The following is a 23,796-nucleotide window of genomic DNA, read 5'->3' as shown; positions in this document are numbered from 1 at the left end:
GCGACCAAAATACTGTTCAAATGCTTTGAACAGTAAGAAGTGGTAAGATTGTAGCTCATCTTTAACAACTTTGCCATCCTGTCCTGTTGTTGCTCCTGAGTGTGATGCAAAGTTTTCAGAGATTGGATGCTGCAGACCTCTTATTCCTTGATAAAGGGTTTGGTTTAATTTTTAAAAAACTTCATTTGGAGCATATGCAGAATCAACATTATGGTGGGGGGGGACACACGTAATACTTTCAAATGTAATAAAGGAATGCAAAGAAGGGCAGGTTTGTGCTAGAGGAGAAGTGGCTTACCATCAGGGCTTACTGTGAAGCCTAGGCACCTCAGTTAATAGCTTTTTATAACTTGTGTGCCACTACTGAATATGCCCAATTATTGTAAGTAATGTGATCCCAAAGGCTCTTAAAGATCAAGACAAAAATGACTTCCTGGTATTGGTATTTTCAAATACAGTTTGTCCATACTCAGATTTTTTCCCCACTTGAGACTTCCAGAAAACTGCAGTGAGTAAAATGATTACTAAGTTATTTGGAATGTGTGTTGAGCAGCGGTTCTTGGATGATCCTAGAAAGTTTTTAGGATAAGACTTCTAGACTGCTTCTAGTAGTTAACAGCATGTTTTAATTGTAGTAAGAATAGTCCTAATATTCATGAAGGCAGGAACAGATTTCCCTTTTTAAGTTGTCAAACAGATGTGCATTACCTGTGAGTGATTAAGATTGGACAAAGTCCTAACGTGCAATGATATGCACATTGAAGATCTATGAAAAGCATTAAGCAGAGTATGACACTTAGAAATAATTGTAGTTTTAAAATACTGAGACATGCATCTCGTTCAGTAGTCACAAACACCTTTTGAATGTGGCAGGAAGCCAATACTGCTTTGATTTAATGCAAATAGCATCTGTAGTAGGATGAAATTGGGGCTGCTGGGGGGGAAATGTACTGCTTTTATTCTAATACCTATTACATATTGTGATATCTGTCTTGGTATACAACTGAGCAACCCAGGGAAGCCCTTTTCATGTGCAAATGAGCATGCATGCACCATGGGTTTTTCATTGATTTGATTGATTTCTTTTTAAACTCTGGAAAGCTTAAACTGCAGTTTATAGTGCAGCACAAACTACTGCTGTTCAGAAAAATACTTCTTTTTTTAAAAAAAACAATACCCTGCCCCATTGTGTATGGATCTCTTTGCTCTTCTCTGGATTGTGGTCAAAGGCTTGTATCTGAAGATAAATTAATTTAATGGAGTTTGATGGAAGAAAAGTTTTCAACTTTCTTCTACTGCAGCCACCTGTACCCCATGAAAAGCCTCTCTGGAGGGTTGGGGTGGGGGAACTCCTCAGCAATTTTGGATGTGGCCAAAGTTGGCCAGCTCAGTTTGGGCTGATTTCCCCCACCTCCTGTTTTGGCTAACTTCCCACCCCATCCCTCATTTTGGAGGAAGGCCCCTGGCTCTCCAGTCAAGCATTTGTGGAAGCTCAGGTGGTTACAGGCAGACGAAGGCTCAAGAAACTTTCTTTCCTTGACCTGTCTTAACTTAAGATGTAAGCAAATTGGATATATTCCAAAATTAAAAACTTTTCTTACCATATTGTAGTAGTTGATTTTTACATTTTTTTTATGAGTTGACTTAAATCCTTGAGTGCAGTTTGAAATGCCTAATGATTGAAAATCTTTAAATTATTGTTCATGGTAGAGAAGCGTTTAGAACTTGTGGCTCAATAATTATTATTACTAAGCGGTATGTTGTCACTGTTGACAGCTTCCTTTTCATGGCATAAATACTCGCCTGAAGAAAAGTGTTCTTCCTAGTGTCCTTGAAAGTAAAATGAAAATTGTATCCTGGTGGCTTCTCATCCAAGGAACCTGATTAAGATCAGGTTCTTAGGCACACAACTTTCAGCAGTACTGAAGCATAAGCTGCCATACCGTTTCCTTCCGCCTCTGTTGTATTTTGATGGTTAGCATTTGTGTGTGTATGCACAACATTTTAAATTTTAATTGAGCTTAAGCAAAAGTTTTTATCAAACAAAAAGTTTAATTTTGAGCAGAGTATACTCCTGCAGCACAATTCTATGCATGTCTAATCAGAAGGAGGCCCCAGTGAGTTCCAGTGGTCCTACTCCCTGATAAGTGTGCATAGAATTGCATTATTATATTTAGAAACACAGTTTTTATTGCATTAGTTCCGATTCAGGCAAAAGTGAACAACAAACTGGAAAATAATATTGCATTTCTCTTTCTAATATAATTCAATGAGCCACAGGACCTACTACTACTTTATACTAGTTTTATTTTTGCCCATCATGGTGTTCAGAACACTGCTCCAAATTCTTAATTTGTATAAATCTTCTTAACTGTGCAGCAAAAATAATCTTCTCCATTTATTAATACCTTAGGTGGAGTGTAGTTTGTTTAGTGTTAGGTCTGAATCAATTTTTCTTTAACTGTGTTGTTGTTGTAGGAATTTGCTTGCGCTGATACATCGAATGATAGAGTTTGTGGTGCGTGAAGGACCTATGTTTGAAGCCATGATTATGAACAGAGAAATCAACAATCCAATGTTCAGGTGCTTATTTTTCTATTTCTGTTCAGTGCTATCTTTGTCGCATGTACCGTCATTGTTGCTTCGGTACTGCTGTGTGCAGTTATTCATGGGCATTTATGCAAACCCGACTACTTTGTAGGCATAGTTCTCACAAGCAGAAAATGAGGTTTCAAGTATTTGTTTGTAGTGCACCTTTTCAGACACAATTGACTATATTTATTTAAAAAAATAAATGACAGCAGATAGGAAACTGACCTAACCTTTTCCTTGACATGTCAGTCTTGTGTCGTCATCCCCCCCCTCCTCCTCCTCCTTCTTCTTCTTATCATCATCATCATCATCATTGAATTTGTATACTGCCCCCATACCTGTAGAATCTCAGGGCAGTTCACAACATAAAATTCCAATTTAAGAATCACAAAATACATATATAAAAATCTCTCCCCCATTCTCTTATGATTGAATAGTGTTTCATGTGAATATTCACCTGCAGCTTAAAGTGGTACAGTGCAAATACTGGTATGCTACCAGATCTGCTGCTTGTAAGATCTAGGTCTTGATGATCTGAATGTTGCATCGATCAAAGAATGGTAGGGGTGTGGTATAGTGGTAGAAACTAGATTTTTTCTGGTGTTGAAATGCTGCTTTTCCTTTTGTTAGTGATCTCGATAGGGATATGCTCTGATTTCACAGCCTCTGCTTTTTATTTAGGTTTTTATTTGAGAACCAGACTCCAGCCCATGTATACTACAGGTGGAAGCTTTATTCAATTCTACAGGTAAAAATACTTTTAACTGCAACTTCTAATATTACCTGTGATCGGCATACTGGTTGCTTTGACCATGGTTGTGTGTGTGTGTGTTTTAGGGTGAATCACCAACCAAATGGAGGACTGAAGACTTCCGTATGTTTAAAAATGGGTCATTTTGGAGGCCACCTCCTTTAAATCCGTATCTCCATGGGATGTCAGAAGAACAAGAACCTGAAGCATTCGTAGAGGAACCTAGCAAGAAGGGTGCACTTAAGGAGGAGTAAGCATCTTTAAAGAACCTAATATGTCATCTTTTCACATAGACAAGTGATAGCTCATCTGCACTATTCCAATGTGTAGAGATAGGAGCCTACACAGAAATTCCAGTATGTGGAAGAGCTGGCCAACTTTTTTGAAAGCATCCTAACACAAAGTTTCTTAGAAGTAACTAATTTCTAAACATCCATGTTTCCCCTCCTGTTGAGTATGGGTGAAAATGATAAACTACTACTAAAATTCTCTCGTCTCAGTAAAAAAATGTATTGCAGATTGTTCTCAGTTACTTTGACTCTGAAATAGAATGTTCAATAAGGCTCATTTATAAATATACAGAAAAGGTGTTGCTAAGTTTTCTAAAAATTTGAAACTGGAATTTTAGACAGAGGGACAAGTTAGAGGAAATCCTGCGTGGGTTAACACCGCGTAAGAATGATATTGGAGATGCAATGGTTTTCTGTCTTAATAATGCTGAAGCTGCTGAAGAAATTGTAGACTGCATTGCTGAGTCACTATCCATCTTGAAGACTCCACTTCCTAAAAAGGTATGGTTGATTTCTCAACAGTTTTTATGTTTTATGTGTAAATTTGTGCATTGTTCATTGGCTGCAAAGCAATCAGTATCTATGTGTATAGTAGTAATCAACTATGAAAGATGCTTTTTGCTTAATTAAAATTGTCTTCTACCCTAGTTGTAAAGCTTTGTAATAGCCACATGTTCCTTTTGTGTTTTTCCTCTTTGATTAAAAATAAATTGCACAGGTATTTGCCTTTTGTCAGATTGTGCCAACTGTTCATGAATCCCCCCCTCCCCCCCCAAGTTGGACATTGAGTATTTTGGTGCTGAACTTTGAATAGTTTGGTCTTTTGTAGCAGCAGTTTATATCGTGCCCTTTTGAACAGGCTTTATTTATTTATTTTTTAGAAATTGGTATGCTATTCTCTTAAAATGACAATTTCAACTGGATTTTCAAAGTTATTTGTGGAACAGTAATATTGGTAACACTTCTATTATTATTTTTTTGCAGATTGCAAGATTATATTTGGTGTCGGATGTGTTGTACAATTCTTCCGCAAAGGTTGCCAATGCTTCATATTACAGAAAATTGTAAGTATCAACATTTTAAACTTTTAAGAAAAGTCAAAAACCTTTGTAGATTTTGAATTTTGCATGTGCTACCTTGTAGTACTGTCTGGCACCTTGACAAATCTATAGGAGTACCAATCCTTTAAAAAATGTTTACACTTGATCAATTTGGAGCCAACTTAAAATTGTGTAACTTTCCTCTGTAGCATGCACTCATTGTTAAACTAGGATAATTTCTCTCTGTATGTGTGAATACAGTCATACCTCATGTTACGGATGTTTCAGGTTACGTGTTTTCGGGTTACGGACTGTGGGAAACCCGGAAGTACCGGAACGGGTTACTTCTGGGTTTCGCCGCATGCACAGGAGCGCTAAATCACGCTTTACACATGCACAGAAGTGCTGAATCATGCCTGCGCAGATGCGGCGCTTCAGGATGTGAACGCTGTGGGTTTCAGATGTGCCTCCGTCTCGGATTACGTCTGCAATCTGAGCTTCCACTGTATATACATGTGCTAGGTGTCTTGAAAGGCTGGGTTGGCCTATAGCAATAATTTTTTACAAATTGTAGTAACTTTTCTAAAGGTTTTATTCGTGAAGCTAATTTTAGACCTATCCTAAATGGGTGTGTTTAGGGCCTCTTCTGTATAATTAGAAATTTGGACACACATTTTTGTAGCTTAGATGCAAGTTGAATGACTTTCGCTGTGGCTTACTCAGTAATGCAAACTGTAATATATGAAAATGTTGTTTCAGTTTTGAGACAAAACTTTGCCAGATATACTCTGATCTGAATGCTACATACCGAACAATACAAGGCCATTTACAGTCTGAAAACTTTAAGGTATGTGTATGATTATTTATTGAATTTGTTTACTTCCATGCAGTGAGCAGTTTCAGGGTGAAAACAGCCGTCTGTTGCAACTTAAAAGACTAACCAATTTATTATCATGCAAGCTTTTGTGGATCATAGACCACTTCAGCAGATGAATGAAATGTAGCTGTGAATTGGCAAGCATATATATCCATGATGGGGGCAGGGCAACAGAGAGAAGAGATGGGAAATGTAGAGAACTGATTCAGAGGGAAATGAGGAACGAAACCACCACTAGCAGACAGTGATATTTACGTATCTAAAAGCAGATTAGCTGCAGTGACCAATTTAACAAAGCCATAACACACACGTCTTGCTATTGGTAAGCTAGTTAATTCAAGTAGTGTGGAACAATAATATCAATTCTTGCCACAGGTGATACAATTTATCAAGTGTTTCAATTCAGTGGTATCCCATGGAACTTTCTCTTAGAAGTTTATTTTTTTATTTCTGATATTTATATACCACCTAACAACAAAAGTCCTCTGGGTGATTTACAAGTAAAAATTAAAAGCATAAAATATGATAGGAAACTAACATCTTGACACACAGTAAAACCAGCCACAGAGAATGACATCAGTACAACAAATAGAAAGTAAAAATAAATAAATACTTATGACTGAAAATGTCACCTGGCACCTTAAAAGACAGACCTCTCTGAGGGTGTCAACACTGGAAAGGCCCTCTCTAGTAGCCAACCTCATTTGTTCCTTTATTGACATAAAAAAATGAAATAATAAATATATAATGTAAATAATATAAAACAGTGAACAAAATAGTGTTGTAAAAATATAAGTATTAAATAAAAGCTGTTCTGCTTGGTGCCAAAAAATAATTAGTGCAAGCCTCTCTGGGCAGAAAATTGCATTAGGAACCTGCCCTTCAATAAATATACAACCTTTCATGTCAGAAAAAAATGACTTTGTTTTTCACCAAAGCAAAGTTTGTGTATAGTTTGCTGTGAAAATAAAATCCCAATTAAATATAAATAGTGCAGTCTACACTCTATTGCAGTCTGCACCAAATATATTGGTTTTTATTGGCTGTAGCCAAGTCATACTTGGAGTAGACCCATTGATATCAGTGGACTCAAGTTCGTCCTTAACAAGGATTTCCATGGGTCTGCATTGAGTATGACTTTGCTGGATGACCCCCAAGTTTACGAAACACATCAAAACCGATATGAACATTCTGTGACGGGTGCAGTGCTAATTAGATAGGTGGCGTTGTGCTTTGTGTAATGTTCTTAAAGTACTTCTCAATACAAATGACTAGCATTGTTTACTACTTTTAGCAACGGGTAATGACATGCTTCAGAGCATGGGAAGACTGGGCGATTTATCCAGAACCATTTTTGATCAAACTGCAGAATATTTTCTTGGGGCTTGTAAATATTATTGAAGAAAAGGAAGTGGAGGTAAGTGTGAGATAAGACCATTATTGGTACTATTCGTTTGGAAGCAAACAAGAGAATCTGAAGCCTTACAGGTAAGGAAATCATAGCAGAGGTTTGTAGCTGGACTCTAGGGCATGAAGGCTTCTCTTGGTTCCCAAATGAATCTTTCCTTTCATTTGAAGTTGCATAAACACAGTTTTCCCCTAATGTGAATGTTAACATTGTCCATACCTTTGCCTTTGAACTAGCTCATTTACCAGTTACGTATTGGAAATTACTTGGAACCTGAAGCACGTGCATTGCCTCTTTATCAGTATTCAGGTGTGTGTTTGTGAGTGAGAGAGAATTTTAAAATACCTGAATGCTTGAGACCAGCCTCCATCTCTTCCATATTATGTGGTTAGAGTTGGAATTAACGGATTAAAATACATGTTGTCTATTAGGGCATTTGTCTCAAGAAGCTGGAATGTGTCTAAAAAGTTGTTAGAGCCAAGAATTTCTAACCTGTGGCTAATTCCTCACAGGTGCAAGGAGAAGCAATTTTGAGAAACGTATAGTTGTTGAGAGTTGGTTGGTTTTGTAATTAGAGCAGAAGATACAAACAACTTAGGGCCTGGTTCACACGGAGGGTTGTTCTTGTCTTACGGCTCATGGTTTGTTTGGAGAGAAGCAAATGAGCCTAAGTTTGACAAGAAGTCACAGTACAGTTTGTCTCCTCCCCTGCACAGTAGCAGTGGGGAAGGAGCAAAATGCCCATAGTTTCATCAGCATGTGTAAAGCATAGTTTATTTTAAGTACTATTTCATGTGAAGTGCAGGCCAGGCCAGGCCAAAATTGTTGGGTTATCCAAACCATAAACATGTACTACTCATGCCAGATGTCTTTTGTGAAGTAATTCAACAAAGTAAGCAGGGGAGATTACATATTTTGTACGGAGACTTACTGCAGTGTTAACAATAAATGAACTACAGAAATATGGGAACTCAGCTATCTATTAACTGGTTTCTAAAGGAAAACATGGAAACTTGGAAAGTGTTTGCATGTGCTGAACTCCTTTATATTATTAAACACAAACATTGGTGTCCCCTTCCCCCCTCCCCCCACCCAAGAAATTGTGCATCTACTACATTTATGGACCCTGAGAAAAATGTATTATATCTGTAACCAGGGTCTTACTTCTGGCATCTTCATGTATTTTGTGAATGGTAAACTGCTTTGCATACTGGACAGAGGTGTTTAATGCGTCAAGTAAATCCAGAAACTTCCTATGTGTTCGGTTGTACAACAAACTGTGATGCTAGCATGCTAGTGGTGCTAGTAGCATCCAGATGTGGAAAACAGTATGCTGCAGGTTGAAAGACTGGGGGAATCAGACATATTGTGCAGATGCCCATGTCACATTGTATACCGGGTGCACACACTGGGCCACTTCAGCCCACAAGGAAAAGTGCTGGATTTGTGAATTGCCCCGTAATAGGAGGTGAACATAATAGCTCTGCACATTTTTGTGAACTAAATGCATAAAATGTATCTGAAATGAAGCTGTAACAACTTGAGGAAAACACTATGCATATAAAACTTACATTTGGTTTACAGGAAGTACCCGATGATCTCGATGGAGCTCCCATTGAGGAAGAGCTTGATGGTGCTCCTCTGGAAGATGTGGATGGAATTCCTATTGATGTTGCTCCAATTGATGATCTTGATGGAGTCCCTATTAAGACGCTTGATGATGACCTTGATGGTGTTCCCTGTAAGGAATACTAGATTTAGTGTACTTAGAAGCCTGCACTTTCTCACTGCAAAACGCACATTTAATTGAGGCCCCGTTTTTTCTGGTACTTTGGTGTTTAAAATGCAGTGTTGCTGAGATTTGAGAACAGGTGTTTTTATTAGAAATTTGGCTTCCATAGAATAATAGTAGAAAAATGGAAGATGTGAGGTGTGTTGGTTATTACTATTCTGTCCATATTCAATCATATATAAGCAAGATCTGTATTTTCATTACCTTGTTAGGCCATAAATCAACTTGGGGCAGAAACCCTTTTATTACAGGTTTATCTTGAATGCCTCCTAAAATTGATAGCTCCAGTGCAAAATGATAACACAGCAGAAAGACTACAGCGACTCCTTTGCACAGGCTAGCTCAAATGTTCCTAGATCCCACAGAGCTTTAGATCAGGCCTCTCCTAATTTGTGCATAATTTCTGGAATTTAGAGGGGCTTGAGTGCATGTCTCCCAGAATTATGATCTCTGTCTATGTCTTGGTCTTCTCCATGACATACAAGTCTCCATATGCAGTAGGCTTTTATGTGAAGTGAATCCTCTGCCTTTACTTTAAAATGGCATGGGCCTTAGAAGATTGCGTTATGGGCCCTTCCTGAATATTCAGGTCTGCCATTCTAAAAGCACAAGGTCATATCTATCCCATTGGTGGGATGCTTCTGAGTAAACATGCAGAGACTTGCTCTGCACGTAATCTTTTACTTGCAGCAGCGTATGCTGAAGCCTGCACCTTTTAAAATGGCTTATCTTTTTCAAGTGCCCTATATAAGAGAGAGCATACTAAGCAGGACTACTTTGGAACGTTGGTCATTGCTATAATCTTTTATTCAACAGTGGATGCTTCTGAAGAGTCTAAAAAAAATGAGCCAATTTTCAAAGTTGCCCCTTCAAAGTGGGAAGCAGTAGATGAAGCTGCACTTGAAGCTCAAGGTTAGTGTCGTATCTAGCTTCTGCCACTTTCGTTACGTACATTTCAGTTAAATGGGTTTTAGTTCAGCATTTCATGCTAAATATTAATGAAGCAATACTTTAAATTCACTAGCAGACATCACAAGTGCTGCTCTTATTCTGGAACAGTGCCATTAAATAAAAAAGTTAGAAATTAACTGCTAAGCAGCATAGCTACAAATACCTTTAAAAAAAATAAGATTTATATAATTTTATGTAACACTGGCCAATGTTTTTGCATTTCCCCCCCTTACTAGCGGTAACAACATCTAAATGGGAGCTTTTTGACCAGCATGAGGAATCTGAAGAAGAAGAAAATCAGAAGTAAGAATTAAGGTGTTCTGTATGTCTCTCCCCCTTTTGCCGTTGCCACTCTGATCCTAAACATATTACACAATAACAAGGATCATTTCAAACATGCTATGGGGTGTGTGAAATGTCTATGCTTCTGGAGTCCCATATTAGGGAAGAGATCAGCCTCCCATGGATAAATACAAAAGTTGTAACCTCATCCATTAATGCACATGTTTCCTTTAATTACTGGACTCTGGTAGCATGTTAGACCAAAGAACTGTCTATTCCTGCTTCCACGCCCAGTGAAATCTGTTCAATGTCCCATGTGAGTTAGGCTCTGTAGAGTTATTTTAGAAAGTAATGGTAAAATCTTTTCTCCATTAGTATCTCAGATATAAATGATGTGGGCACCAAAACAGCCTAGAGAAAAGGCAAGAGTGGATTCCTTGATATGTGGGAGATCCTTCAGGTTTTATGGGAAAACATTAAAAAAAGATATGTGGCTTCTATCCCAAACTGAATCTGACTGATTCAGGTCAATCTGAGATTTGCCTGAAGTGGGTTGAGGCAGCCCCGGGTTGGGTTCAACAAAGGGGAGGACAAAAGGAATGGGTTTTAAACCCTAATTAAATGTGTGGTTGGGTTGGGGCAGAAGTAGATGCAAGCAAAGACTCTTGCCTGTCGTCCTCCCTCCCATGGCTGCTGGCTGCATGTTTACTTAAGGTTTTAAAACCTACATATTACATAGGGCTATGCGAGGCCCCTATTTGGATTTGGGGTCAGATTGGGCCCAAATGATGCCCCAAACGGGCTCAGAGGGAGGTGAAGCGGCACTATCTCAGTAGTTGGATGCATGGAGCCAAATTGGGGCACATGGTCTTCTTGTTGAATCCAGACACATCCTGGCTCAAGGAGATGTGCTGCACTGGCTTTCCATAGATCTGGGCATCCTCATCAATGAAGCACTCCATGCATTGTTGGATCAGTCACTGTTGATTCATTGCTGGGTCAGTAACGGGGAAATCAGATGCACATTTGCACTGCTTTGGTTTCACGCTGAGATGTGTATCCCCTCCCATAGTTACTTTGAAACCAATCCAGCAATGATATACTGCAGCCACACTTCATTGTGCTCTATTATACCTGTGTTATATTTCCTGTTCCTGGTCAAGCAAGTGACATTTATATGGAAGGCTGCTTCTGCTTGTGAAAGCGTGAATGAAGGGTTGAGAGGAAGCGTAAACAGATATAACCCATCCTCCCTGTTTTCCCTGTGCTGTTCTTCTCCTCAATAATTTTCCTTTGCAGTCCACGCCTAGTATTTTAAATAAAAAGGATATTGTATAATAATAGTAAGAGGATGTTACAGAACAAAAATAGAAGCAAAGTATGCTGGCACATGTATCTGTGCTTGACTTTATGTAATGACAAAATGCTCTATTGGAAAATTATAAACATAGCAGATTTCCCCCAGAGAGAATTAATTCCTATACTTCTGTTTTTTAAAAAGCCAAGAGGAAGAAAGTGAAGATGAAGAGGACACCCAGAGTTCTAAATCAGAGGAGCATCACATGTACTCCAATCCAATCAGAGAAGAAATGTCAGATTCAAAATCTTCAAGCAAGTACTCAGAAATGAGTGAGGAAAAGCGTGCCAAACTCAGAGAAATTGAGGTGTGTGAGAAAAACATCGATAAAATTTATTTTTATACTCTGATATAATGGATCAAGCATAAAAATAATCAGTTTCCCTATTTTCAAAATTTTCTCTTGGATTTCAGGAGTGCTAATCAAATTTTGTCATATTTAAGAATTACTTGTATTATTATGTATATGTGAGGCTGGCACTGGGTCTTAATAGTTTTATTATTGAGAGATGTAACATAAGGGAAACATAGGTACAAGCTGGAGGACCCGCCTGGGCAAATTTTTGGGGAATGTGAGAGGAGAAGAGGAAAAGGTTAAATTGCACAAGCCAAAAAACTATTACACAGTCCGGTGGACATAATTATTCAATCATAGCAAGTGTTGGGAAATAGATAGGGGAGGGCAGAAGAGGCAACAATTGAGCCATACACACGAGAAGCCTTGAACATTTTGAACTTTGAAGCCCATGATGTACTGTGCAAGTATATTTCTAAGCTACTTATTTTGCATAATTATTGAAGTTAATGCCTATGCCCTTTATTCAATCTTGATTTAAGGATGATATTTTATCTCTTCTCAATTGTTAGAAGAGAGTGGTGCTTTTATTTTTGAATTTCTAAAGCACTTACTGCATTCCTAGAATGTAGGAAGAACTGTTGGGTAAAAGTGTATTCTAGTCATAACTACTTGGAAAGTCTAGGGTGCCCTCTGCTGGTACGAAGAGTATAACTGTATTGCAAAATGAGATTGGTCCTTTAGGATTAATGGATTCTTATTCATGGATGCTTATTTTAAGGATCCCTTTTCTAAATATGATCTCAAATATTTATTAGGAGTAGTAATGCCCAATGAAAGTCATTACATTGGGATATAATAATCTCTAAATTTATTGTATGATCTCCATTAAGGTTTTAAGCTGCATTCATACTTGAGAGTGAGGAACTCTGCATTAATTTTCATTTCATTTTTTGAGCAGTTGTGCTGAGATGTAATGCTTAACCATTGTTAAGCGTTATGTGAATGAGCCACTTTCTTTTTTTCTCCTCCTGTGTGGTTGCTTTCAATTAATCACAGTTCAGGTTTACCTGAGGTTTAGGGTTCAGGCATAATCTTAAATGAGACCCACTACCTGCCGGTGTAGACAGTACTAAGTTAGATGACCAGTGGACTGACTTGATATAAGGTCACTTCCTGTGTTCCTAATTTGGCTTGTTTCAGTGGTAAAAGCTAACAACAGTTTGTCCCAGGATAAGGCTAAATTGCAATTGGTTAAATGAAAGCAAGAATTTCAGATCTTGTCATGACTGTGGTGGAGAATTCCCAAACCCAAGGCTTATTCATGTAATGCCAAGTCATAATTTTCCTTTTATTGAACCTGATGAAGAGACTTCAGCCTCACTGATAATCTGAGGCATGGGGTGGGATTTTATTTATTTATTTATTAAACAGAATTTGTATACAGCTTAATGATAAATAAAACTTCTAAGTGATGTACAGTACAAGGAATGTAAAATATACATTAAAACGGTAAATAAAAGTCAAAGCTTTAAAGGATCAAAACATAAAGTCAATTTAAATTTCATTATAAACTAAAGGTACATATTAAAATACATGCCAGCTTTACATGTATTTTAATATTGTAATTCCACCAATTAATTGTTTTGAGAACTCGCCACTGAGGAGAAATTTATGTGAATGTACCCTAGGGCCAAAACGAAGTAAATAAAAAGCCTAATCCAAATGTGTATGTTGTAACTTTGTCAGACTTGCAGGTAACTCTAGTACTGTGTTTGCATGTGTGTTTTCACAGCTGAAGGTAATGAAGTTTCAAGATGAGTTGGAATCTGGAAAAAGACCCAAGAAGCCAGGCCAGAGTTTTTCAGAACAGGTCGAACACTACCGTGACAAACTGCTCCAAAGGGTAAGTAGTGCTACTGTTCTGGATTTTCAAATTTAGTTTAGATACGGATTTCTATTAATGTTACTGGAACCTGTTTTGACTATAATGCTAAGTAATTGTTTAGCATGATATGCACAAGCAGCAGCACGTCTCAGGCTCAAATCCACTTGCAGTCTGGATCCAACCCATTAAATGGTACTGGCCTCATGTTACATTTGGCAATGTGAAATAAAAATAGTTTTGGAGCAGTTAATAGTTTGCCTGTTTAGTATTTTAGACTTATCCAGATAGATTATTTGATCTGTATAAGTGCATGCTATCTAAAGTCATTTCTGTGGGCGATAGGTGCTTTGTGGAAGGGCTGCATTTAAAATTGAATATGAGCATACAGAAACTGACACAAGGCTTTATTACCTTTTTAAGCATATTAAAGTGATAGACTTGTGTAAACTAGACAAAATAATAAATAGCTTGGTATTTACTGTCCTGCAATAACTTCATGATATTTGTTGTTACTGTATCTATTTTTAAAGCGATTTAGCATCAAAACCTCAATTTTAAGGTTACTACGCTTAATGATCACATTGCCACATATAACGGGCACATTTAGCTCGATATATTTTTTTAGAGGTTAAGTGCCAAAGGTTTTGTAGCTTTGAGCTAAAGATGTTTGAGAATCTGAAAGAATGCGATTAAGAAGACAAAGATGTTTCCGAACTTGTTGTAAAAGTGGCTACTTGATTTTGTTCTTGTAAATATTTGACTGTACGGCAACGACTGTTGGTTAGTAGTAGAGCATGTACAGAAGATCCCAGGTTTGTTCTCTTATATATCTAGGTAGCGCTGGGAATGGCATTTCTCTGAAACACAGGTGAATCATTGCCAGTCAGGGTAGACAGACAGCATTCAGCTAAATGGATCAGTGATCTAATGTGGAGTCATAGGAAGCTGCTTTAGACTGTTTCTTGTTCCCTCAATGTCAAGCTTTGGCTCTGCTTTGTAGGGCATAAAATGAATTAACATATACATCTTGCTGTATGATAAATTCTGAATTCTCTGAAGTGCCCAATTACTTTTAATCTAGGAGAAAGAAAAGGAGCTGGAGAGGGAAAGGGAAAGAGACAAGAAGGACAAAGAGAAATCTGAATCCAGATCAAAAGAGAAGAAAGAGAAAGAAGAATGTACACCAACAAGAAAAGACAGGTATATAATTTAAGAAGACTAGATAGAATGCAGCCTGTGCAATGAGTTTTCTCCTTCTTCTTCCCCTGCATGCCCCCAAAATTTGCTCCAGGGGCTCCTCCAAAATTCAGAGCCAATTTTGAGGGGGTGGGCTGCAGGGGAAAGGAAGGGAAGTTACATTCCGCAAGCAGAGGTCTCTTGCACCAGCAGAGCAGAAACTTCGGGGGCCACTCTGTTTTTGAATTGCTTTTCTGGTCACCTAAATTTGAGTGTCTGAATTGGAAAATAATACTTTCAGTGGGATGTGAGTTCTCACGTTTGTTTGTGTGTGTGTATGAAGACAGTATTGCTTCTGCAACCTTGCCATTGTTTACCCTGCAATTTCACAATCAAGGATCTTGGCATTTAGAAGAAAATTATCATCCAGTCAACTGATAACAGTGATGATAAATGTGTACAGCCACTTTAAAAGGAACATTTAAAGCAACTGTTGCTTTTTTAAATGTTAAGCATGTCAGGATAAAACGGCAAACAAGGGTGCACACAAGTTACAATATCTGAAGAACAAGACTATAGCTTAAAGCATTGGTGGGGAATCAATAGGCTGTGGGCCTATTTTGGCCCGGCAGGTGGCCTAATTTAACCTGCAAGGTTGTTTCCCCACAAGCCATGCACACCCAACCTGTATGATGTCAGGTGTAGGGCAGCTAAAGGCGTGGCTGCAAAGGAATAATCAGGAAGGCTTTAAATGCTGTTTGGCACAGACTTCAGACCCTGCTGGATCAGCTACACCTTCGAGTTGCCAATCAGGAACACTAGAGTAAAGCTTATCCCTGCCAAAAGCAAATCTTGAATACAATGCCATTCAGTACTGGGAACTGGAGTGTATTCAATCCCAGCAGGGCTTGAAGTCACTGCTGATTAATTCAAATATTAATCATTACTGATAAGCATCTGAAAAAATTTTTACCATAGGTTTTCGGACAATCAGTTGCAGTTGTGTTTTTTTAAGGCGGTATAATTAAGTCCCAAGTTTTATTTAACCATGCAGTTTTGATGGGCAGCCTGATTGCCGCTGTAACTCCTATTGCTCTGGAAATGTGCATAAAGAGATTTTGAATATTTATGCATTTAATGTTCTGAAAGCAATGTCAAACTGCTTTAATATATTTGGTGAGGTGATGGGCATCTTTGTATAGGTGCTCATAATTTCTCTCTCTTTTTTTTTTTGAAAAAGGAAAAGGCGACACAGCACATCACCCAGTCCGTCCCGCAGCTGTGGGAGCAGGCGAGCAAAATCACCGTCGCCAAAATCGGAACGCTCGGAGCGATCTGAAAGATCCCACAAAGAAAGCTCACGCTCCAGGTCATCTCACAAGGATTCTCCCAGAGATGCCAGTAAAAAAGCTAAAAGGTAACGCTGTTCATTTCTGGAAATCCATTTTTGGTCAGTGTGACTCAGCAGCTAAGCCATCATTTGGCTTGGCCTGTTGTCTGAACCTGGAATCATCCTTTGAATCAATAAATAGGAACAGTTATCTTTGTGTAATATTGTGGCGTTACAAAATTCTTGGGTGACACATATGCAGTAAAAAGGTACAGGTAGTATTTTCTTGTCCACTTTTATACGTACATGTTACAGGATAGAATTAATCAGTTTGGGGAAGAGTGCATCAGATCCAGCATGGTTCTGAACTACTCTTAAGAATGGGGTTGATCCTGGCAGGCAGAAGCCAAATAAACAATTTATTGACATTAATACAATTTATTTTTAGGTCGCCGTCTGGCTCAAGGACACCCAAAAGATCAAGGAGGTCGCGATCCAGGTCACCTAAAAAGTCAGGAAAAAAATCCAGATCTCAATCCCGCTCTCCACACAGATCCCACAAGAAGTCAAAGAAGAGCAAACACTGACAAACTCTTAATTTTTATGATGCTGTCACTTACTGGAAATGCGGTTTTGTTTTTGTGCCTGAAGAGTCTGTTTAAAAAAAAAACCAACACAAAACAAAAAAAAGCATTCCTAATATTTTTTTTTTGTGAATGCACGTGTATACTCATGAGTAACTGCATCGGTAGACCTGTCATTGTTTTATATTGTACAAAATACCTTCATTGTGGCTACTTCCCAGAATGAGATTTTGTGTTTAGAAACTTCATCTGAAATGTGTGTAACTGATCTGCTGGCAGTAGTGATATTTTGTTTTAGAATGTTGTGAGTTAGGAAAAACCCCCACCCACATACAATTGTTTTACCCCCCCTTTTTTTGTAGCTTTGACAACTTGAATTAGATTTCAAATAAAATCTGAAAAGAAAATGTAAAAAAATAATAATGGTGTTTTCTTGCCCCTCTGAAACAAGAGTTCTCTCCCCCAACCCCAGCCATAGTTTCCCATCATACAGAGCTGCCAATGCAAGCTTCTAGCAGGAATCTTTCATACGATGGTCAGGTTATAGAACTCTTCCGGGTATGTTGGGATCTATAGCATGAATATTGTCACTTGGCAATACGTTTTACTTAATGCAGGAACATTTATGCAGTACAGATGTTCTTAAATGTTACGAGCTCTTGCTTGAATTTCCAAGCATAGCCTGCAGGCACTTTGAGAACACTTATTCTCTCTCATCTTACAGCCTAGCAGCCAGAATGAGTCTGTTGATAGTTCTTTCCAGGGACATCAGGTCTGCTTCTTCCATACCTACTAAGCAATGTGATTGTTTACTGGAGAGTGATTATCACTGTTGCAGCTACTTTATCTGTCTGGTGCTATAGATGCTTGAGCAGCAAAATACATAGGAAGGAAGGAAAGCAGGGCTTGTGGGTATTAGGAACCTCAAATGCAAACTTGGGCCTATGGTCTCTTCTGTTTGCTTGTAAACTCTTCCCTTTCGACATCATAAATCTCTCGAGTCATTCATAGTAGCAGGATCACATACTGTAATTGATTAGATTAGATTTAAACCAATGCACTAGGGCAGTTTTAGTACACATTTCTGGAAATGTGACTCTGGCAGACTTCCACTATTCAGTTTCTTCATGTATGCTCTTTTTCTCCCCTTTTACTCAGATGTGAAATTTGCTGTTTCCGTCTGAAACACACATATTTCATAGGAATGGTTTCAAGGCACATAGTTCTTCACTGAACATGAAATCCTTTCAGCTGGTATCTTCGGTGAAATGGTATTGAAGCCACAGTATTAAGTATTTTAATTACTTTCCATGAATAGTGAAAAGAGAACAAATTATATTTCTCCCTTACAACAAATACTGTCAGAATGATCAGAACTCTAAAATGCACATCATGAAGTGTCTTTATAAAGTGGATTTTATTCCAGAAGATGACCTTGTAAATGCATTTTTGTACTGAATTCCTCCTTTGGCTGTGAAAATTGTTGAAAGAGTAGCAGAAATTAGATTTTTTAAACTTGTATCTTTTTCTAATATACTTGTATTCCTTCCCCCTACTCCTTCCCCAGTTTTGGATGCCCTTTTGTTTTAAACCTGTTTTCCCCCCTCTTTTGGCATTGATATAACATAGCACCTCCTCTGGGTCACTTAACTTTTTTTCCATGAAAGAAAAGTCACAAAGGTTCACTGTTTGTTTCCTGGAGGAGTGGGCAGATTGTAATAAAAATGCAAAGTTTAAAGGGATCTGGACTCCGGTGAAGTGTTTTTTTAAAAAAAATCCATAATTATGTTTATAGGCAGCTACGTGCTCTTTTATGCTATATATGGGGTTTTTAAGTGTTTGAGAGACAAAATTTGTATTTGTTAGAGGAATATGATGCAAAAATACCTAAAATACACATTTGGAGGGTAGGATCCAGATTTCCTGTCTGCTTACCTGTATTGCTTGCACATTCTCATACAGGTGCTACTGATTTTTTCCATTCTTGCTACATCTTTTTATTCAAATATATAATTTTTTAAATTGTGTTTACATCCTGCCTTTTTTCCAAGGTGTATCCAAGCGGTTTACAATTCAAAATGATGAAAATAAAAAGGTATGAAACAGCCAAACCCTCTGAAGCTAATAGAGGTCTCCTTAGCAGTGGTAAATTTTGAAGTGCCGGATCTGATTATAACAGCCCCCATACCCATGCCAGCTGCATTGTTCTCTAAAGAGAAGCAAGGACATGGGTAGTCAAAGAATGGAGTTGGCAAAGGATGTTGCGCTGGCTGGTCTTTCGGAAGACTTGGGCTCATGTCCCTGATTACCCATGAAGTTCACCACATTATGTTGGGTCAGTTACCATCTGAGTTTACCCAAATAAAAGGGTTCATTAGATGCCTGATTAGACTTGCTTATGCTCCACCACATCACCGCTCTTCAGGAGCAGATGGATGGTATGAGATCACTGACCTGGGATTCTATTCAGCCTTCCGCTCAGTCTTTGTGGACCTCCGAGTAGTGCCAGCTAAAGTCTTGTTACACGCCACTTTCGTTCGAAAACGCAGAGACGATGAAAGCTTAGGAACAGTGTGGTGTGAGGCGACAGAAGGAAGCTGGGGAAACAGAGATACATGGCTTTTAGGCACGAGAAGAACAGAAACCTTGTGGAAAGTGATGGTGCAGAACCTCTCCATCTAGACTCAGGTTGTAGATATGTGTAAATAAACCATATATCATGAGGACACCACAGTCTGCTGTTTCCAAAAGAAAGCAGACCCTGGGCAAAGCACATCTTGCAACCCCTGGAATCTCACACTGCTAGGGAGATTGGGGTGGTGTGCGGTATTTTAGCAGAAGCTACTTCATTTCTGTTTCAAAGGTCTATTTTTGGCATGCTGCATTACAAATAGGAGTATGTGGAAGTACAGCTCAGACTCAACTTTTTACAAAAATAAGCCAACCACAACGTTCTGAGAGGTTAGCAAAGGTTAAAATGTGTGCAGCTGAACGGAAATTCAACAAGAGTGCTGTTATGCATGCATCTTTAGATACAGTTTTAATGTGTAAAATACTGAAAGCATAAAGTGCTGAAGAAGCTTCCAATACAAACACTGTCAGTGTTGGAAAAGGAAAAAGTCCTGGCTTCCTTTGTCTCCTCAGCCTGGTCCTCGGACCCTTGTCGGCCTAAAAAGAGTCCACGAGAAGAGCGTCCTTGCAGAGTATTTTCTGCTTTTATTCTTAAAAGTCTTTATCTGCAAAACGAACGACCAACTGTACACACATCAACACTACCAGCTTTCTCCAACCAACCCACCACCACACCAACATTGACCACTGTATATAGGTAAAGGGACCCCTGACCATTAGGTCCAGTCGTGGCTGACTGGGGTTGCGGCGCTCATCTTGCTTTATTGGCCGAGGGAGCCGGCATACAGCTTCCGGGTCATGTGGCCAGCATCACTAAGCCGCTTCTGGCGAACCAGAGCAGCGCACGGAAACGCCGTTTACCTTCCCGCCGGAGCGGTACCTACTTATCTACTTGCACTTTGTGCTTTCGAACTGCTAGGTTGGCAGGAGCAGGGACCGAGCAACGGGAGCTCACCCCGTCGCGGGGATTCGAACCGCCGACCTTTTGATCGGCAAGTCCTAGGCTCTGTGGTTTAACCCACAGCGCCACCCGCGTCCCACACTATCAGCTTTCTCCAACCAACCCACCACCACACCAACATTGACCACTCTATATATACAGGTACAATTAGGTGAAAGGTGGCATGAGTCATTGTAGGTCGCCGACTCATGCTGACTTAGTTCTTTTAGCATTAAAGAAACCGGCCAATTTTTAGCCGTGACAAACATGACCACCACCTGAATATGAGTGGGCAATTGAGTAGTGTCTTTATTGTTAATAGCTAAGCAAATTGCAAGGCGAAACTGATGGGCCTTATAACCAGGTGGTGGGCAAATCAGTTGGTTTTTATACTGACTCTTTACCTGCAAGCGTTGTTTGTCTTGGATTTGCCTCTTCTCTCCAACTTCTGATTTCTGCGAAGCTTATTAGTAATGATAGGCTTTCAAACAGTCGTCTACCCTTGGACAACAATTATGGTTTTGTAAAGAATGAAAAGAGTCTCCTTTGATAATGCTCGTCTTCTACATACACGAAGCTTGTCTTTTTTGTTAATGTGATAAAAGGGGGGGGGATTTGACATCTTTTTCATGCCTAGGATATGCATTTACTGTGGGGGAAGAGTGGTGTCTAAATTTAGGAGAAAACATCTGGAAACCTATTGCAAGGAGGGTGTTTGTATTTAAAAGCTTGGGGTGGTGAGAGAGAGGTGAGGGGAAAGGAACTTGGAAACATGGTAGCAGAGTGATTGGTTCTCACAATGTGCCAAATGATTCATAGTTTGGTATGCTGCTTCCACTGTGCTCTACCCAATTACAGTCATAGCTCGGGTCGAATGTGCTTTGGGATGAGCACGTTCAAGTTGCACTCTGCGACAACCCAGAAGTAACGGAGCGCGTTACTTCCGGGTTTCGCCGCTTGCGCATGCGCAGACGCTCAAAATGACGTCATGCGCAGAAGCGGCAAAAAGCAACTTGTGCGTGCGCAGATGTGCCATCGCTGGTTATGTTAATGATAATAATAATAATAATAATAATAATAATAATAATAATAATAATAATAATTTTATTTATATCCCGCCCTCCCCAGCCGAAGCCGGGCTCAGGGCGGCTAACAACAATCAAATAATCAAACAGTCAAATAATCAAACATTCTAAGAATATTTCATTATAAAAATTAATTAAAATCAAATTGATGGCAACCGATTAAGCAAAATTCTGTGGAGGTTGCCAGAGGAGGGAGTCAGGCTGCGCCCTGACCAAAGGCCTGGTGGAACAACTCTGTCTTGTAGGCCCTGCGGAAAGATGTCAGGTCCCACAGGGCCCTAGTCTCTTGTGACAGAGCGTTCCACCAGATTGGAGCCGCAGCTGAGAAGGCTCTGGCTCTAGTTGAGGCCAGCCTCACCTCTCTGAGGCCTGGGACCTTGAGGATGTTATTATTTGCAGACCGTAGGTTTCTCTGTGGGGCATACCAGGAGAGGCGGTCCCGTAGGTACGAGGGTCCGAGGCCGTATAGGGCTTTAAAGGTTTGCTTCTAGATGCGAACTGGGCTCCGGAACAGATCCCGTTCGCATCTAGAGGTACCACTGTACCGTACTTTATACCCCGTGTATAAGACGACACCTATTTTTTGGGGGAGGGGGGGATTGCCAAAAATCGCTCAACCACCTGACTGACTCTGCCAATTGCACGCGTCACGAAGCCTACATTCGTCTGCCCGCTCGCCGCCATCAGCCACCAATCACCTCCCAATTGCCACAGCAGCAGCCAATTGTCAGCAGTCCTTGCTGCACCTACCAATCACCCACCCAATCCAAGATGGCAATCTCCTGCTCGCGGCGGCAACCCATCGTCTTATACACGGTAAACTACGGTACTTCCTGGTTTAAAACCCCACACATACATTAAGTAAAATATAAACATCAACAACCGACTACACCCCAATCACCACGGCCCCCTCCACCTCTTTCCCGCTTTTCTTCCTAATGTAACACTATTGTCTCAACAAATGAAAGTGATCTGTAGAAAATGTACGGTAACTTGGAAAAATAGACATTGCACATACTTTTGTAAACCAAGAAATTTGTAATAAAAAATACGTTAAAAAAAACCAAAAACCTATGTTTTGATATTTTCCCAACACACCAGGATTGCACACCAAGCTCAACTCTTGATTTGCAGGACATAGATCACAGTTTTGGATATGTAATGAGATGGATCCAGAGACGCGGACAGAAGAGGATGGTAGAAGTGGACTTTTGTGCCTTTGATCCCCTTCGGGGGGGGGGGTTTGGTGGTGCGAGTCAATTTCAAAAGTAGGTGGATGTTCCTGGATACTTACCCTGGTTACCAAAAGGCATATGCACCTTTTGGCCTATTATACAATTTTCTGTGGCTTACCTACCTCATTCTTTTCAAAGTTCAAAGGACAGCATGGGGCACAATTTTGTTTTGCAGCCTTCCGCTAAAAGTGCAATACCGTGAAATATTGCACAAATTGATACGTTAACCATTAACTGTTGAACACAACTCCTTAAATTATCTAACAATCTGAGAAACACATTGGCTTTCCTTACTACATATATACCATTTAGCTAGGAAATGTAATTAGTTACCTCTCTGAGTGGAAGCAGGAGACCAGCTTTCAGGAGAAATTCCGTTGGTATTTGGTGTGGTAGAACCCCTCACCTGTGAAGGGAAACACATGTGTCTCTCAATGGGCAGTCAATACATTTCACGGAGAACCAATCAATGAGCAGTTTCCTAGCATATGCCTCTGGGTTGTTTGGGGGACAAACGCCCATGAGAAATATCTGGCTGCATTGTAAAGTGAGAAACAGTGTTAAATATGTAATAAGCAGATTAAGGGATGGAGTTTTTTGGGATGGGAAACATGCATGTGTCTGCACCCAGGGCTAGGCATTTTTTTTTTTAATTACTCATGCATCTCAGATGACAGCTCATTGCCAATATTAGTTATGCAAGCATGCCACTTCTACTTTAATTTCTTTTGTTGCTAGGGGGAAAATATATTTTTCTTTAACTCCATTGGGTCTTCCATAAGGATGCACTCATTATTCCAGAGGCCTTGATGCTCCCTGCACTTCCATATGCTGCTTTCTATTTAGGCTATATTGAACTGACCTAGTTTTATTTTATTTTTTTAAGACAACCCCTCTAGGGTTATACGGATATTGTATTGTCCCAATTATTATATATATATATATTTAATTAATAGCTAGTGTTTCTCCCCTGTAGCTTTCTCTTCTAAACATCAGTACCGCAGAATCTGGGTTGTTTGAAAATTATGTTTTATAAAGCCTATTCAGGTTACATTTCCCCTCCAACCAGTTTCACTGTTACAGCCTTCAGATGTGAAAGGACCAGGTTGAAAAATGTTTATTTTTGTCATTTTCAAAATATATACTGAAATACAATCTGGCTAGCCAACTGTTAAGTTGTGGGTGAACATATCAGACGACACAGCGATTCTTCAAACAGCTCTTGTTTATTCACAGGCCAGAACAGAACTGAACTGAAGGGTTCAGTCAGCCTGCTTATATAGAGCTCCAGT

At 39.4% G+C, this 23,796-nt stretch overlaps 1 protein-coding gene and 1 long non-coding RNA gene across 7 annotated transcripts in view; one reads left to right on the top strand and one right to left on the bottom strand.

The window, feature by feature from the left end:
- U2SURP (U2 snRNP associated SURP domain containing) overlaps nucleotides 1–18,355 on the top strand; it is a 35,233-nt gene extending 16,878 nt beyond the window's left edge. For 5 of the 6 annotated variants that reach the window (XM_028731214.2, XM_028731212.2, XM_028731215.2 and 2 more), the window contains 15 exons: nucleotides 2,479–2,583; nucleotides 3,274–3,340; nucleotides 3,430–3,593; nucleotides 3,972–4,134; nucleotides 4,618–4,697; nucleotides 5,433–5,520; nucleotides 6,845–6,967; nucleotides 8,543–8,699; nucleotides 9,567–9,662; nucleotides 9,938–10,004; nucleotides 11,485–11,647; nucleotides 13,431–13,541; nucleotides 14,605–14,723; nucleotides 15,940–16,116; nucleotides 16,478–18,355. In XM_028731214.2, coding sequence (XP_028587047.1) covers nucleotides 2,479–2,583; nucleotides 3,274–3,340; nucleotides 3,430–3,593; nucleotides 3,972–4,134; nucleotides 4,618–4,697; nucleotides 5,433–5,520; nucleotides 6,845–6,967; nucleotides 8,543–8,699; nucleotides 9,567–9,662; nucleotides 9,938–10,004; nucleotides 11,485–11,647; nucleotides 13,431–13,541; nucleotides 14,605–14,723; nucleotides 15,940–16,116; nucleotides 16,478–16,616 — 1,819 coding nt within the window. In that variant the 3' untranslated portion in view covers nucleotides 16,617–18,355. The remainder of the gene's footprint in view (nucleotides 1–2,478; nucleotides 2,584–3,273; nucleotides 3,341–3,429; nucleotides 3,594–3,971; nucleotides 4,135–4,617; nucleotides 4,698–5,432; nucleotides 5,521–6,844; nucleotides 6,968–8,542; nucleotides 8,700–9,566; nucleotides 9,663–9,937; nucleotides 10,005–11,484; nucleotides 11,648–13,430; nucleotides 13,542–14,604; nucleotides 14,724–15,939; nucleotides 16,117–16,477) is intronic. The other variant, XM_028731216.2, reaches the window with a different exon arrangement.
- LOC144327963 (uncharacterized) lies at nucleotides 18,217–20,235 on the bottom strand. Its single transcript, XR_013393145.1, has 2 exons — nucleotides 19,708–20,235; nucleotides 18,217–19,210 (listed from the first exon to the last, which is right to left on the bottom strand). It is a non-coding gene; the product is annotated as an uncharacterized LOC144327963 (long non-coding RNA).
- Nucleotides 20,236–23,796: the final 3,561 nt, after the last annotated feature.

This window comes from Podarcis muralis, chromosome 6, assembly GCF_964188315.1.
Source record: "Podarcis muralis chromosome 6, rPodMur119.hap1.1, whole genome shotgun sequence".
Classification (NCBI taxonomy): Eukaryota; Metazoa; Chordata; class Lepidosauria; order Squamata; family Lacertidae; genus Podarcis; species Podarcis muralis.
Note: the sequence above shows the minus strand (reverse complement) of the source record. Positions and strands in the feature narration are given on the sequence as shown.